The sequence below is a fragment of the Myotis davidii genome, unplaced genomic scaffold (genome assembly GCF_000327345.1).
Source record: "Myotis davidii unplaced genomic scaffold, ASM32734v1 scaffold332, whole genome shotgun sequence".
Taxonomy (NCBI): Eukaryota; Metazoa; Chordata; class Mammalia; order Chiroptera; family Vespertilionidae; genus Myotis; species Myotis davidii.
This window is the reverse complement of record NW_006285779.1, coordinates 1,408,376-1,423,082: the sequence shown is the minus strand read 5'-3', so window position 1 is coordinate 1,423,082 and position 14,707 is coordinate 1,408,376. Positions and strand designations below refer to the sequence as shown.

At 38.2% G+C, this 14,707-nt stretch overlaps 1 protein-coding gene across 1 annotated transcript in view; it reads right to left on the bottom strand.

Annotated features, from left to right (window-relative positions):
• The window catches only part of CFAP43 (cilia and flagella associated protein 43), a 74,993-nt gene that overhangs the window by 50,509 nt on the left and 9,777 nt on the right, over positions 1–14,707 (bottom strand). Inside the window, exons 5-9 of the mRNA XM_015559284.1 lie at positions 14,044–14,194; positions 11,479–11,638; positions 8,048–8,115; positions 5,123–5,254; positions 2,466–2,582 (exon numbers count right to left, since the gene is read on the bottom strand). Coding sequence (XP_015414770.1) covers positions 2,466–2,582; positions 5,123–5,254; positions 8,048–8,115; positions 11,479–11,638; positions 14,044–14,194 — 628 coding nt within the window. The remainder of the gene's footprint in view (positions 1–2,465; positions 2,583–5,122; positions 5,255–8,047; positions 8,116–11,478; positions 11,639–14,043; positions 14,195–14,707) is intronic.

Sequence of the window (14,707 nt, the reverse complement as noted above, 5' to 3'; positions counted from 1 at the left end):
ATTACTCTACCCAGCAAAGCTATCATTCAGAATTGAAAGGTCAGATAAAGAGCTTCTCAGATAAGGAAAAGCTAAAGGAGTTCATCACCACCAAACCAGGATTATATGAAATGCTGAAGGGTATTCTTTAAGAAGAGGAAGAAGAAGAAAAAGGTAAAGATAAAAAGTATGAACAACAAAGTGACAACAAATACATATCTATCAACAAGTGAATCTAAAAATTAAGTGAATAAAAAATGTGATGAACAGAAGAAACTGGTGAATATAATAGAATCAGGGGCATAGAAAGGGAGTGGACTGACAATTCTCAGGAGGAAAGGGGTGTGGGGGGTGCGGGAAGAGACTGGACAAAAATCTTACACCTATGGATGAGGACAGTGCGGGGGGAGGTAAGGGCATGGGGTGGGGTGGGAACTAGGTGGAGGGGAGCTATGAGCGGGGGGAAAGAGGAACTTCTGTAATAATCTGAACAATAAAGATTTATTAATTTAAAAAAAACTTCTGATTTTAACAAATATTAACTACTATTTTTAATATAACTTAACTAACATAATTACTAATTAGGATTAGAAAAGTAAAATAAATACTTTTTCTGTGTAACATAATTGAGATAAAATTACTTAAAATTCAGTGGAATTATTGTCTAATGAATAAACCTAGAAATAGAAAATTTTACATTATTGATTTAACTAATAGACTTTGTTTTTAAGAGCAATTTTAGGATGACAGAAAATTTGAGCAGAAAGCACAGAGACTTTCCTCCTCCCCCATATACACAATTCCCCTATTATTGACATCTTGTATTAATGTGGTACATTTGTTACAATTGATGAACCAATATTGATACATTATTATTGACTAAAGCCCACATTTTACATTATGGTTCACTATTTGTATTACACATTCTATGGGTTTTGACACATGTATAATGACATGTATCCACCATCACAGGATCATACGGAATAGTTTCACTGCCCTAAAAATCCTCTGCTTCACCTCTTCATCCTTTCTTCCCTCTCTCCCTCCCTCCCCACTGGACCCCTGGAAACCACTGATCCTTTTCTCTCCATAGTTTTGCTGTTTCCAGAATGTCATATAGAGGGAATCATATAGCCTTATCAAATTGGCTTCTTTCACTTAGCAATATGCATTTACATTTCCTCTAAGTCTTTTCATAGCTTAAAAGCTCATTTCTTTTGAGTGATGAATAATATTCTATTGTATAAATGTACCACAATTTGTATATCCATTCTCCTATTGAAAGACATCTTGGTTGCTCCCTTTGGTATTCTTATTTTTGTTTCCCCCTGTTGTTTTTGGATTTCCCATGAGATTTCTTAAATAAGGTCTGAGATGTGCATATTTTTCTATTGCAATCCCCCTGGTACTGGCTCCAGTGTGGTTTCTACTTCTGGGCATCAGTTCCACATGATTGAGTCTCTGTATCTGTCTGTCTGTCTCTATAATTTTGGGGCAGTGATCTTCCCCATGACCTCAATCTGATGGATTTAAGAATTACTGACTTTAAATTCATTCAGATTTTTTCTTCTTGTGAGGCTCCTTACATGCTGGACAGGAATCCTGAAGTTCATATTGTTCATTTTTACAAATAATTTTTACTCTTTCACAAGATCAAGACTGAAAGCAGCTTTAAGTAACTGCAATGTGGTATGATTTCTGTTTTTTTACTACTATGGAGTAGGTAACATGGAAATGTGGATCAAGTATCTAAACCCTAAATGTGGAAACCTTGTATGGAATTTTTAATTGAGTTGAAATGAACATATGAATATAGATAATGCTTATCAGAGAACACCTGGAGGGAAAAAATCATATGATCAGAACCTCAAGATTGGAAGAAAATTTAAATGTTAACTATTCCATAATCTATGTATTTTTTACTTGTTAGAACTCCCCAAATCTTAATGGATTTGCTGATAAATCATATGAAAAGTAAAATATGTCTCTTGCGATAAGCAATAGGTAAATAGTTAAACACCTAGAAAAAAAGTTTCTTTTCTAAATATAGAGGTTTCTTTTCTAAATCTAGAGGGTGGGCTTTTTCCTAAGTAGATGGGATTTATGCTTTGTGCATGGCAGCTCTTTCATTTTCACCTTCAGATGGGACTGCATCACTTTGAAAGAGGGTAAATACTAATAATTTAACCAGTGTTGATGACTCATTAGTGATGAATGTGTTTCAAGGTCTGGCTTGGAAAGTTTGTGTGGTGAATGCAAACAGAATGGCTCCTAAAATTTCTGTTGCTTTGGCAATAGAAGTTAATATTATGGAGTACCAAGATGATGATGTCATTTAACTTGGGAATACATTTGATGATGAAAGTGGTTGGCATTTCTAGCACATCTTCAAGAATAATCTCTATCTCCTATTTGCATCAGTTTGCACACAAACTTCTAAAATCTCATCTTTAAATCCTATTGTAACAGAGTAAAATATTCCTTACCATGCAATATTCATTTCCAGGTGTGATTAAGTCAATTGCTTGAAATTTCCCATCACAAGCCTCTAGGATTTTATCCAAGGTTGGCTCCTCACCAAACGTGTAAATATAAACAGATCCCTTTAAATATACCAAAAGAAAAACAAGAACGAAAATTAAGGCAATTGTTATGCAAGCAGCTCAACAAATACATATTAAATGCCTCCTGAGTAAAGCACTAAATGGGACTAAGTGATGGAATATTAGAAATCAACTCCTTAAGGCACTGACCTTGAAAATCTTGAAATCTAGATATACAATGTGTTTATTGATTCACTCATCATAATCAATAAGTGGGTCTTTATTCTTTTCTCCAGTTCCAGGCATTTGTTTTTTAAGTTAGAAAACATAACAAAAAAACTTTTTTTCCTGACTTTAAAAATAATGCCTGTTGTGCACAGGGACACCTGTACAAAGCCATTTATGTAAATAACATATTTATCTTAAGGATATACATTTTTAATAAAAGTATACTTAGTAAAGGTATATGTAATGAAGTACATAATAACGGTAAAAAAAAATAAAAATAATGTCTGTTGATGTAGGAAATTTGAGAAATGTGGAAAACTAGAAAAATTGTTAGGATGAACTAAATCCTATCACATACTAGATCATGTTGGACACTACTGAAAGCTTTTAATAAGTCTTTGTGGAAATTGTGAAGATGCGGTCGAAGCTGTCACTTTATGACCTGTTTACCATTTTCAGTTCCCAAATTCACTTCTCAAAAAAAAATTTAGCCTGTAAGTTATGCAAGTAAATGTAATATGGTATGGTAACTTACCTAGCAATAAAAAGTCTGTTTTCTACTAATCACAAGTTCTTCAAGTTTGAATTAAACATGAATTTTTTTGTTCTTGTTTATGTAAAAACAACTCTGTAGAGTCTAAAATCTGGTAGATATTTACTGATTTTATGTGTCATTAATATTTCAACAAATATTAAATGGGTACACTGTGCCAGACACTGCTCTGGATGCTGGGGCTACATCAAAGGACCAAATCGACAAAAAGCCCCTGTCCTCATGCAGCTTACATCCCACTGGGGGATCTGGCCACGTGGAATAAAAGTATACTTAGTAATATGCTGCTCATCACATGGAATATATAGTCACTATTTCTTACTTATATTATTGCCACAAAGATGTCAGAAGTTATTCTAATTGAAATTCCTTTGAAATAACCTGCTTTTCTCTCTGACTTCTTTTAGGATTTTCTCTTTGTCCTGGTTTTCAACAATTTCACTTTGTTAAGTCTAAGGTGGATATTTTTTTATGTCTCCTGCTTAGGATTCACTGGGCCTCTTGAATCTGTAAATTCATGTCTTTAATCAGTTCTGGAAAATATCTCTTTAAGTATTGCCTCTGTCCCATTCTCTCCTCTCTGAGATTTTAATCAAATATATGTTAGGTCTTTTCACTGTATCATTCATGTCTCATACCCTCCCTTCCATATTTCCTGCCCTTTTGTGGCTCTGGACTATATTCTGAATAATTTATAATCTATTTTCCAGTTTATTAATTCTCTCTTTGGCAGTGTCCAATTTCTATCAGACATATTCATTTAATTTTTACTTTGTCCGTATATTTTTCTTTTTTTAGAAGTTCTATTTGGGTCTTTCTCCCTTCTGTTATGTTACCTTTTTTTTTTTTAAGAAAATAATTTCATGTTCTAAATATTTTAAGTTTGTCATTTAATTGTTATTTATTAAAACATTAGTGTCCTGGTGCACGGCTTCGTGCACATTGAAAGGAAATTAATTAGAAGAAATATTTTAATATCGCTATTTGCATCTTGCTAATGAAAAGAAAATAGGATTCTACAGCATCTCCTATCTACCTACTCCAGGACTTCTGTGAAGATCAAATGAGATGAGGCACGGGAAAACGCTTCACAGACATTTGGTTACAGTGTGTATAATGTTTGCACCTGGCTATAAAGCAAGTCGGGTTCCTGGGCTGAAGAAAGGAGGCTAGTTGACAGGGAGAGGAAACTGGGCACTGCTACATATTGTCATTACCTGGTGCCCACAGTGACTGTTTCTGTTAGACTGCCAGAGGGATGTCTGGCTGCCAGCTTGGGCCCGATCCCCCAGGGAGTGGGCCTAAGCCAGCAGGTGGACACCCTCTGAGGGGTCCCAGACTGTAAGAGGGCATAGGCTGTGCTGATGGACCCCTCTGAGTGCACAAATTTTTGTGCACTGGGCCTCTAGTCCTATATAATAAAAGGGTAATATGCAAATCAACCAGACTTTGGAATGACTGTTCACTATGACGTGCACTGACCACCAGGGGGCAGATGCTCAATGCAGGAGCTCCCCCTGGTGGTCAGTGTGCTCCCATAAGGGGAGCGCCACTCAGCCACAAGCCAGGCTCATGGCTGGCGAGTGCAGCGGTGGTGGCGGAAGCCTCTCCCGCCTCCATGGCAGCACTAAGGATGTACAATTGATGGAAGTCCTAAGCTGTCAGTTGGACATTCCCCGGAGGGCTCTTGGACTGGGAACAGGCACAGGCCACGTTGAGGGACACCCCCCACTCCCAGTTTACAAATCTCATGCACTGGGCCTCTAATGATATAATAATATCTGAAAACTGCATACTAAAAATTGGCCATCTAGCATACCTTCCCTGCTTGAATCAGCAACATTTTGTAACTGGGAGAAAACATCATATGTCCCACATGCTCTTCAACCTGAAGAAAATCTTCTACTTTATAACTTGAGTCTTTAATAATTAAAGAATACACAAAGCCATCCTAGAGACCAAAAACGAGATAAATGCAGAAAAATCACTTTCAGTCATTACATAGTATACTTTTGTTATCAGATAAGCTAAGACTTAGTGTATTACCAACTAATGTTTATTTTTGGAATAATCTGTGTTTACATTATCTAGAATGCCCTGTCTTCTTACCTTTATTTAAGTAACTTTTTTTAAAGTAACATATTTTGCTCAACAGCTTTTACTTTATTTATTTACTCTTGGCCCGGTCACGAATTCATAGGAAATTAATTAGAATATTTTAATATTGCCAGTCGCCCTTTCTCTATAATAGAAGTGTCAACCAAATTCACAATCGACAATGACAGATCGAAACACACTCACGTGACTGGCACCAGCGAGAGCTTTATATGTATTGCACATGCACAAGTCAACTTAGCCTTTTATAGATATAGATATAGATATAGAATTAGACCTGCTTTCTGATATAGCTAAACTTTTTCCAGCCGAGGGAAGCACTCCAACTTCTCTTTCAGGTAATTGTCAGCAACACAGCAGTAAATATCAACACGATAGACATTTGGTTACAGTGTATAATGTTTGCACCCCGACTTGATCCTGGGCTGAAGAAATTGCAAGGAGGCTAGTTATCACTAGGGAGAGGAAGCTGGGCATTGCTACCTGATGTCATTACCCAGATGGACAGTTAGCATAATAGCCTTTATATATATAGGTTATTATATATTTTTATTGATTTCAGAGAGGAAGGGAGAGGGAGAGATAGAAAAAATCAATAATGAAAGAGAATCATTGATTGGCTGCCTCCTGCATGCCCCTTACTAAGGATGGAGCCTGCAACCTAGTTAAATATTCCCGTTTAAAAGCAGACATATTGACCAATGGAACAGAACAGAGAACCCAGAAATCAACCCAAACCCTTATGCTTAATTAATATTTGACAAAGGAGGCAAGAGCATACAATGGAGTCAAGATAGAACCCAGGACCCTTCAGTCCGCAGGCCAATGCTCTATCCACTGAGCCAAACCAGCTAGGGCTATCAAGACAACTTTTAACCATGGTTCCTGATCAAGTTTTAATTTTATCTCTTTTGCAATAAATTTTTCAATTACCTAAAATTTTACTGACCTCTCCTTTCTTTGAACTTTTCTAGCATCTATCTTCTTATCATCTCCTTTATTATACAGAAGGCAGGGCAAATGAGGCAGAGTTTAGTGTGTGGATTGTATATATAACAATCTCCTTACCTCAAAGGACTAGTCTTAGTGTTCTTTAATCATTGTTATGTGCAATTACTCATCTCCCTAAATGGCCCAAGGGTAGGGAGTGTGCTGTTTGTTTCCTTTATATTCTTCCAGTATGCAATAAAAATGAGCTAGTTGCTTGGTTGATCATGAACAGATTTAGGTAAATTTTACAACTCAAGAGGAATTTGAGTTACTTCTACAATAGTGAAGAGGCTTTAGGCAAATTCATCCATAATTTCTAGATTAGACCCCATTATAATTAAGAGTAAGCATTTGTGAGATGACTGGGTTCATATACTGGGGCGAGAGGGAGGAACATACCAGGTGCTTTCATCATTCTCTACCCCTCACCAGAGCAGATGCTCAAATCCTTCCTTTAAATTAGTTCTAAGAAAACACTCAATGCAGGCTAAATGTAGGAGTGGGAGTAGTCCATTGCAAGGTTGGGGAAGGGTATTATGAACTGAGTGTAGGTTTATGAGCTCCAGATTGTTTCTCATTGATAGAGCTACATCTCTTACCTTGACAACATTGACTAGCTGCCCTTGGGGTCCTAGAGATGTAATTTGTGGCAATGGAAGCGACAAAGCTAACAGTAGTAGTCTCAGGACCAATAGACCTGAGATTTTAGTGTAGGTCAGCTCCAAACCTTAGCACTGATTACCACAGCATGGAAAAGTAACATGGTCTGACCCTTTTCATATGTACTAAGGCTGAGTGAACTCAGTAAGGCATGGTTCCTTCATTAGTAGTTTCTACTTGATGGGGTTGTTGTGAGGAACAATAAGCTAATACAAGCAAGCACTTAGCATGGTGCCTGGCACCAAATAAGCACTAAATAAATGGTAGCTATTAATATTAATTCTATCATGGCCAATAACAATATGATACAGTTAAACAAAATGGACACACACAGGAGGCTACGCTGAAGCTTTCACAAAAGGTTCCAGTTGTATCTGAAAACATAATACTTTAAGTGCACAAACAGGAATGGAATTGGGTGATGGATATTAAGTGTTTGGGGGAGCCATGGTTTTTAAAAATTTTTATTTTTGCCAATTTGCAATGAGGTAGAGATGTGGTAGTTCATTATACTGTGATCACTAGTTTTATATATATTTAAAATTCTTCATAATAAAAAGTTTTATAATAGCATCCCAAAGGGAAAGAACTTTCTTACCTAATAATAGACAAAAATGTAAATTGGCTGTACCTTCACTATGCTCACCAGCCAATCAGGAGAGTATGCAAATTAACCTAACAAAGATGGTGGTTAATTTGCATACACAGACTAAAGGCAGCTCTGGCCGGAGCAGCGAAGACTTGAAGGCGGCTCCGGCCAGAAGGAAGGCCTGCGTCCTGGGTGCCGGAGGAAAACTGGTGCCAGCAGCCAGGGGAAGGGAAGGCCTATTGCATGAATCTCTTCGTGCAACGGGCCTTGAGTAATTAATAATCACACAGAACCTGCCATCCCAAATTATGGCTCATAATAGTAAATGGCAACAAATGGAAATTATATATTTTCTTGAAAGCAATTAATTTTTAAGAAAAAATACATTACAATTCCAGAAGCAAGCACACCTCCCTTCTGATATGCTATGGTGACTGGACTGAAAAGTTTTCTTCCACCTTTTAGAAAAGAAAAACAAGGAAAACAGGTGACACAAATAAAAGTACAATACAGAATAATTAATCTCATTTGATTTCTTAGGACTATTCGTTTCTTTGTCATCCTTTTTTTCTGAAAATCAACTTCACATTGGAATATGTACTACGATGTCTCCCAAACAATGAATAATAAAAGCTGCTTAGCAATGATTACTGATATAAGTCACACAAGTTTTTTTAAGGTCAGTATCATCAGATCTATGTAACTAACATTGTAGAATTATTATTATTATTATATTATTATCACCAAGATGTATACTTAAGATTTATACATTTTATGGTATATAAACTTAGGTACCTCAGTAAATAAAGCACAGTGGAAAAAGAAGGTAAAATGTTCTATAAGAGCATTTGTTATTAATAACAAATTGTCCTTGGATGTTGTATACCTGAAATTAATATAATAGTATATATTAAAAAGATATATTGTCCTTGAGGGGAAATAGCAAAAGCATATCACTTGTTATTTAGGTAAAACATGAGAACCACAAGATCAAACATTCAGATGGCATGCATGAAATTATTGGTTACAGCACACTAGGTGCGGGGCCTTATGCCAGATGCTAAAAGGACAATGTCCTGCCAAGCACTAGTCACCTCCCAGCAATCTCTTTTTTCCCAGTCCAATTGCCACTAGAGTCCTGCTTCTTATGACTCCTTCCCTAGTCTAGGTGCCTGCTTCTTATAGCCACCTGCTACTAGGATTATCCCTTCTTGAATGATGGTTAAGTTAATCTCCCCAAGCACAATTACAGTTGGGGTACTTCCCCCTTCAGGAATTTTTGATGTCTGCCTGTCAGCTGAATTAAGTATAAACATCTTATGCCTTATGTTCAAGGTCAGATATGGTATATCAGATGACCCACTACCTCTGTGTAAAACTCGATGTCCCAGATGAACTGGACCACTTCTTGTGTCTCCACTACCCCAGGTTTTTGTCTACATAGATACCATTGCCAAAAAGTCCACCTACTCTTTTCTCTGCCTGTGAACCCATCCTTCAAGGGCCATTTCAAGTTCTGCCTTCAAAATAACTTATCTTGGCCTGTTCCCCTGCTCTGAATCCCCACAGCACTTTGTGAAGTTCTCCCTTAGTGAAATCTTCCTAATCTACCAGACTGTAATTAACTGACTACTTGTCATATTCTCTTTACTAAAATAGAAGTCACTTGAAAGTAGAGATTATGAGATTATATATTTTCCATCTCTGTCAATTCTGAAGCACCTTGCATAGTATCTTACACATTGTAGAGGTTAGATAAATATCTATTTTGAAATCAGCCTTATATTATTCTATGGAAAGTATTAGAAATAGTATACAGAAAGAAAGTATACAACATACGACTATCATGATTAAGTTCTAAATTGGATATAACATATTACAAGTGTTTTAGGAATTTGGAAATGAAAAACCTTTTTTTAAAAATTGAATTTACAAACACATACAGGTCTAATTTAGTCTGTAGAAATCTCTGGGATTAACTTTTGGAGCCAAAGGATGATCAAAACACAGTTCCTAACTTCAAAGAGTTGATGACTAATGGGAAAGACATGCACATAGAACATTGTAATAGCTCAAGATGAGGCTCTAAGAAAGCAGTGAATATGAAGGAACACCCGACAAGGGCACCTAATTATACCTGAAGGTTGGGGTGAGGATAGGGAGGGCTCCACAGAGTACAATCTCACCAGCTAGACAAGGAAGAGGAAGACATACTAGACAAGGGTAACGGCAAATAGCAGAAGGCAGAATTTGGGGAGAGCAGAGGAATAATGAGAACTTCTAAAAGTGTCAAGTGGGAATAGGTGATATTGGAAATGTAGGCCACAAAAGAGGTTTACTTTTCAGAGAGCTGTGGGATGGCATTGTGGATGTGAGATGAGAGAGCCAACCAAGCCCAGAGGCTACAGGTGAGAGTAAAAGGAAGAAAGAGGGTCTAGGGTAGGAAAGTCAAATCTAATGGTCCCAGTTTTATCAGTGACCTGTGAGTCAGGGAATGGGAGAGGGCATAGTTGAGGGACATTGCAATTGGGGGAAACTTGCTGTAGGGGGTGATGTTTGAGCTGGGAATTGGAGGGTTCAGAGAGTAAAGTGGGAAGGGAATGAGCTAGGAGGTGTGTCTGTGAAATGATGGGAAGAACTGACTGTTTAGACCAGTGGTTCTCAACCTTTTGGCCCTTTAAATACAGTTCCTCATGTTGTGACCCAACCATAAAACTATTTTCATTGCTAGTTCATAACTGTAATGTTGCTACTGTTATGAATCGTAATGTAAATACCTGATATGCAGGATGATCTTAGGCGACCCCTGTGAAAGGGTCGTTCGACCACCAAAGGGGTCGCGACCCACAGGTTGAGAACCATTGGTTTAGACAGAAGACTTGTACAGGGGAGTAGTGGGAACTAATACTAACGGGGCAGGTAGGATCAGATTAGAGAGAGTTTGAAAGCAAGGTGGAGCAATCCATGCATTACATGTTAAGAAGAGCAGTTTGGCAGGGATGAGCTGCCTGGTTTGAGTCAGTTGTTGATTAAAGTCGATTAAGTCAGTCTTAAGGTTGTTGCAAAAATCAAGGTGTGAAATAATAAGAGCAAAAGGAATGGAGAGTACAATGGGCATGTTTGAGAAGCTGGCCCTGGAAAGGTTCCCTTTTCAAAGGGTCTGTACTTAGCTGCTTCTGTGACCCAGGCCCAACTCTGGACTGAGCTGGCAGGACAGGGAATGGACACCAGATCTAAAAAGAGTAGATCAGGTTCTCTTAGAAATTCTAACCACTTAACATAAAGGTAATTTTCAAGATGGCAGCTGAACTAAGAAGACTATTATGGAGAAAGAGTTGAGAGGGTAAAGGTCAGAAAAGAACACATTAGCTTTTTAAGCAGAACAGGCATATTATGGAAAAGGATATAGCATAGAAGCTAAGAACCTGGACTCTGAAGTCTTATAGCCTGGGTTTAGGTTTCAGCTCTATAGTTTACTAGTTATGTAAATTTAGGCATATTTTGCTAACCTCTCAAAGCCTCCATTTCCACATCTATACCACGGAGATAAAAATGTATCTCCCTTGTAAAACTGTACTGAGGATTACATGAAATCTGCATTGTGGAGTGATAGTAGAATGACTAGAACATGTAACATTTAAGAAACATTAGCTAGCTAGAAGGTATAGGACCTGGTAACTAACTCCAGGAAAAAGGAGGATAAGGAGTCAAAGATGTCTCCAAGAAAGAGAAAAATAGGAAAAAACACATATTCATCTTTAAGAGCAAAACCATCACCAATGGCTACGCTTCTGGGAATATGAAGTAAAGCAGTTTCTCACCCATTGGTGATATGTCTTCTATCTTCTCAAGCACAGTCACCTTCAGGTTTTCTCCATTAATCATTAAAAGATGACCCTCTTCACAGCCAACATACAGCTCACTTTGTGGAGTCCAGCAGTGCATAGTTGGGTGAAGCAAAGGATATAGATCATCTTTGGGCTTTGAAGAAAGATTAAAAGCCTTGTGTTAAAACAACAATTATGGCCTATTTAAGACAGCAACCAACAGACTAGAATGTGTTTTAGCCATTGTTCTTACCTTATATATAAAATGGAGAAATCTTGAAAAAGTTAATTTCTTATTTAAGTACAAAGTATATGGCTTTATTAATATTCCCTGTATGGTTTAGAGATGTCAAACTTAAACATTAAATTTCTGTCTTCAGAAAAAGGTTAAAATGCACTGAGTACAAAAATCCTAGGAAATAAAGATGCCTGTTTAATTTTTTAAAATGGTAACTCTACTTTTAAATATTTAAGGAAGGCATTCCCATAGCATTTTTCAAATGACAAGGACAATGGCCTGAATTTTAAATGTTGTATGTAGTGTTAATCATGTTGGTGCAAAATGTGAAAGATTGAGGGCTCCTACAGAAAAACAAAAAAGAAAATATTTGAGATAGTTGAATATTTGGAGTCCTAGGTATCAAATACTAAACATATAAAGATTTTTTTTTTAAAGTTGTAAACCCTGATGGCTGATTTATTTGTGTTTACTTTGCTGCCCCACTGTGGCTGAGTGTGGTTGTATTTCCAAGGCTAAGATCTGTGCTATTAAAAGGAATTAGTCAGTCTCAGTAATTTAAATGAGTACGTAATTGTCCTTCTTTAACAGTGGTTCTCAACCTTCTGGCCCTTTAAATACAGTTCCTCATGTTGTGACCCAACCATAAAATTATTTTCGTTGCTACTTCATAACTGTAACGTTGCTACTGTTATGAATCGTAACGTAAATATCTGATATGCAGGATGGTCTGAGACGACCCCTGTGAAAGGGGTGGCGACCCACAGGTTGAGAACTGCTGCTTTAGAAGAAACACAAAGAGCATACAACCCTTTCCCTTGCTTGTCAGAAATTTTTAAATAAACTACCACAGTGAATTATTTTTTAACATCTATAGCTTAATTCTCTGCAGTGATAAAATGTTTGGGAACTTCTCTTTTTATCCTTGACCTGGAGCTTTAACGCAAGCATTAGCATAATGTAGGCCAGAGAGGCTTAGTTCCAAGCTCTTTACCTCACCTCAAAGACCCTGCCTGTGCTACTCTCTGCTCCCCGCCTCCCTCCTGAACATCACCTCATTTACTTTTCTCTGCTCCCCAGACATACTCAATTCTGTTCTTCCCCTAGGACCTTTGTCCATGCAGTTCCCTCTTCCTAAACACTCTACCGAGCTTGTAGCATGAGTAATGCCTCCTGGTCCCTAAAGTCTCAGTGTAACTGTCATCTCCCCAAAGGCCTTCCTTGACCAGCATATGTTAATCTTGTCCTCACCTCCATTCTCCATTTTTCCTAAAATAATTATCAGGTTTCAATGATTTAATGTCTCTCTTTACTTTTGGTGTTGTTACTCTGTCTTCCTGGTAAAAATGTAAGCTCCAAGAGGCAGGGATTATTACGCCTGGTTGGTCATTATGTGTCCCCATTGCCTAAAATAGTTCCTGTTACATAGGAGGAGCTTGATAAATTTGTTGAATGAATGAATGAATGAATGAATGAATGAATATGCAACTGCTGACAAACTTCCTTTTGAAACTTCCTTCCACTGTTTTCCAGTCTTGCTCTTTCCTGGATTTGCTCCTATTCTGAGGCTGTTCCTTCTTGGACTCATCTTCCTCCTTTCAACCTTTGGCAGTCAGATTCCTTTTTATCACACCCTGCCCCTCAGTGCTTCCACTGTGGGAATGACTCTGACATCTTGTGTCTGTAGCCCTGACTTCTCCCTAACAGTAAGTCACTTTGCTGACTTCTGCCTGGCATCTCCAGTTAGAGGCATTCCCAGCACCCCAAATTTGGTAAGTCCAAAACTGAAACACATTTGGGCTCCCGATGTCAGTTGGCAGTGCCATTATCTTCACCCCCTCCTCATGCCTCATGGTGTCCAGGCCAATCTGTATGTCTCATGAGATGATCATCCTATACTAGTATAATAAAAGGCTAATAGGCAAATCAACCAAACGGTGGAATGGAATGACTGGTTGCTATGAGGCGCACTGATCACCAGGGGGCAGACGCTCAATGCAGGAGAGGCCCCCTGGTGGTCAGTGCATTCCCACAGAGGGAGAGCCACTTTGCCAGAAGCCAGGCTCATGGCTGGCAAGCCCAGCAGCGATGACAGGAGCTTCTCCCGACTCCACAGCAGTGCTAAGGACTCTCAGGGGATGTCCGACTGCTGGCTTAGGCCCAGGGGGAGCGGGCCTAAGCCAGCAGTCAGATATCCCCTGAGGGGCCCTGGACAGTGAGAGGTTGCAGGCTGGGCTGAGGTCCCCTCGCCCCCAGTGCACGAATGTCATGCATTGGGCCTCTAGTGTGAAGATAAATAGGAAGACATGCTAAGTCATTACCCTGAAAGTTTCAGCCTCTTCACCTACTAGCCCGGCAATGGCTGACAGTGGGAGGATAGGTCCATAGATAAGATCCTTGGGCAACGATTCGGGGAAAATTGTGTCTTTTTCATTAAAATATGACCCATCTTCCAGAGGTAATTTTACCGACCTAGGGAAAAAAGGAGCATCAGAATAACTTTATTTGCTATATTTACATTTCTCTTAAGAAGGCAGTTTTAAAAAATTGCAGTTTTAAGGATGTACATGGCCAATATCTCCTTAGTCTTTATTTGGGGGAGTATGGTCAGCTCAGGGGCATCTTGAATCTTTGAACTCTTTTCAACAAAGAAACAAAGACACCATTATCATCAACTATCACCAGGACATTGGTCACAGAATTTCTCTATTTTTTTAAATCCTCACCTGAGGATATGTTGTTTTTTAAAAATTGATTTTAGGGACAGAGGGAGAGTGAGAGAAACATTGATGAGAGAGAGAAATATGATTAGTTACCTCCCATATGCATCCCAAACTATGGATAAAGACAGTTAATTCATCAAATTGATCCAATCAACATTACATGAATACAAAGTCCACCACTGTATCTAATCTAATAAAAGGGAAACATGCAAATTGACCACACCTCCACTATGCCCCCAAGCCACACCCACCAGATAATCAG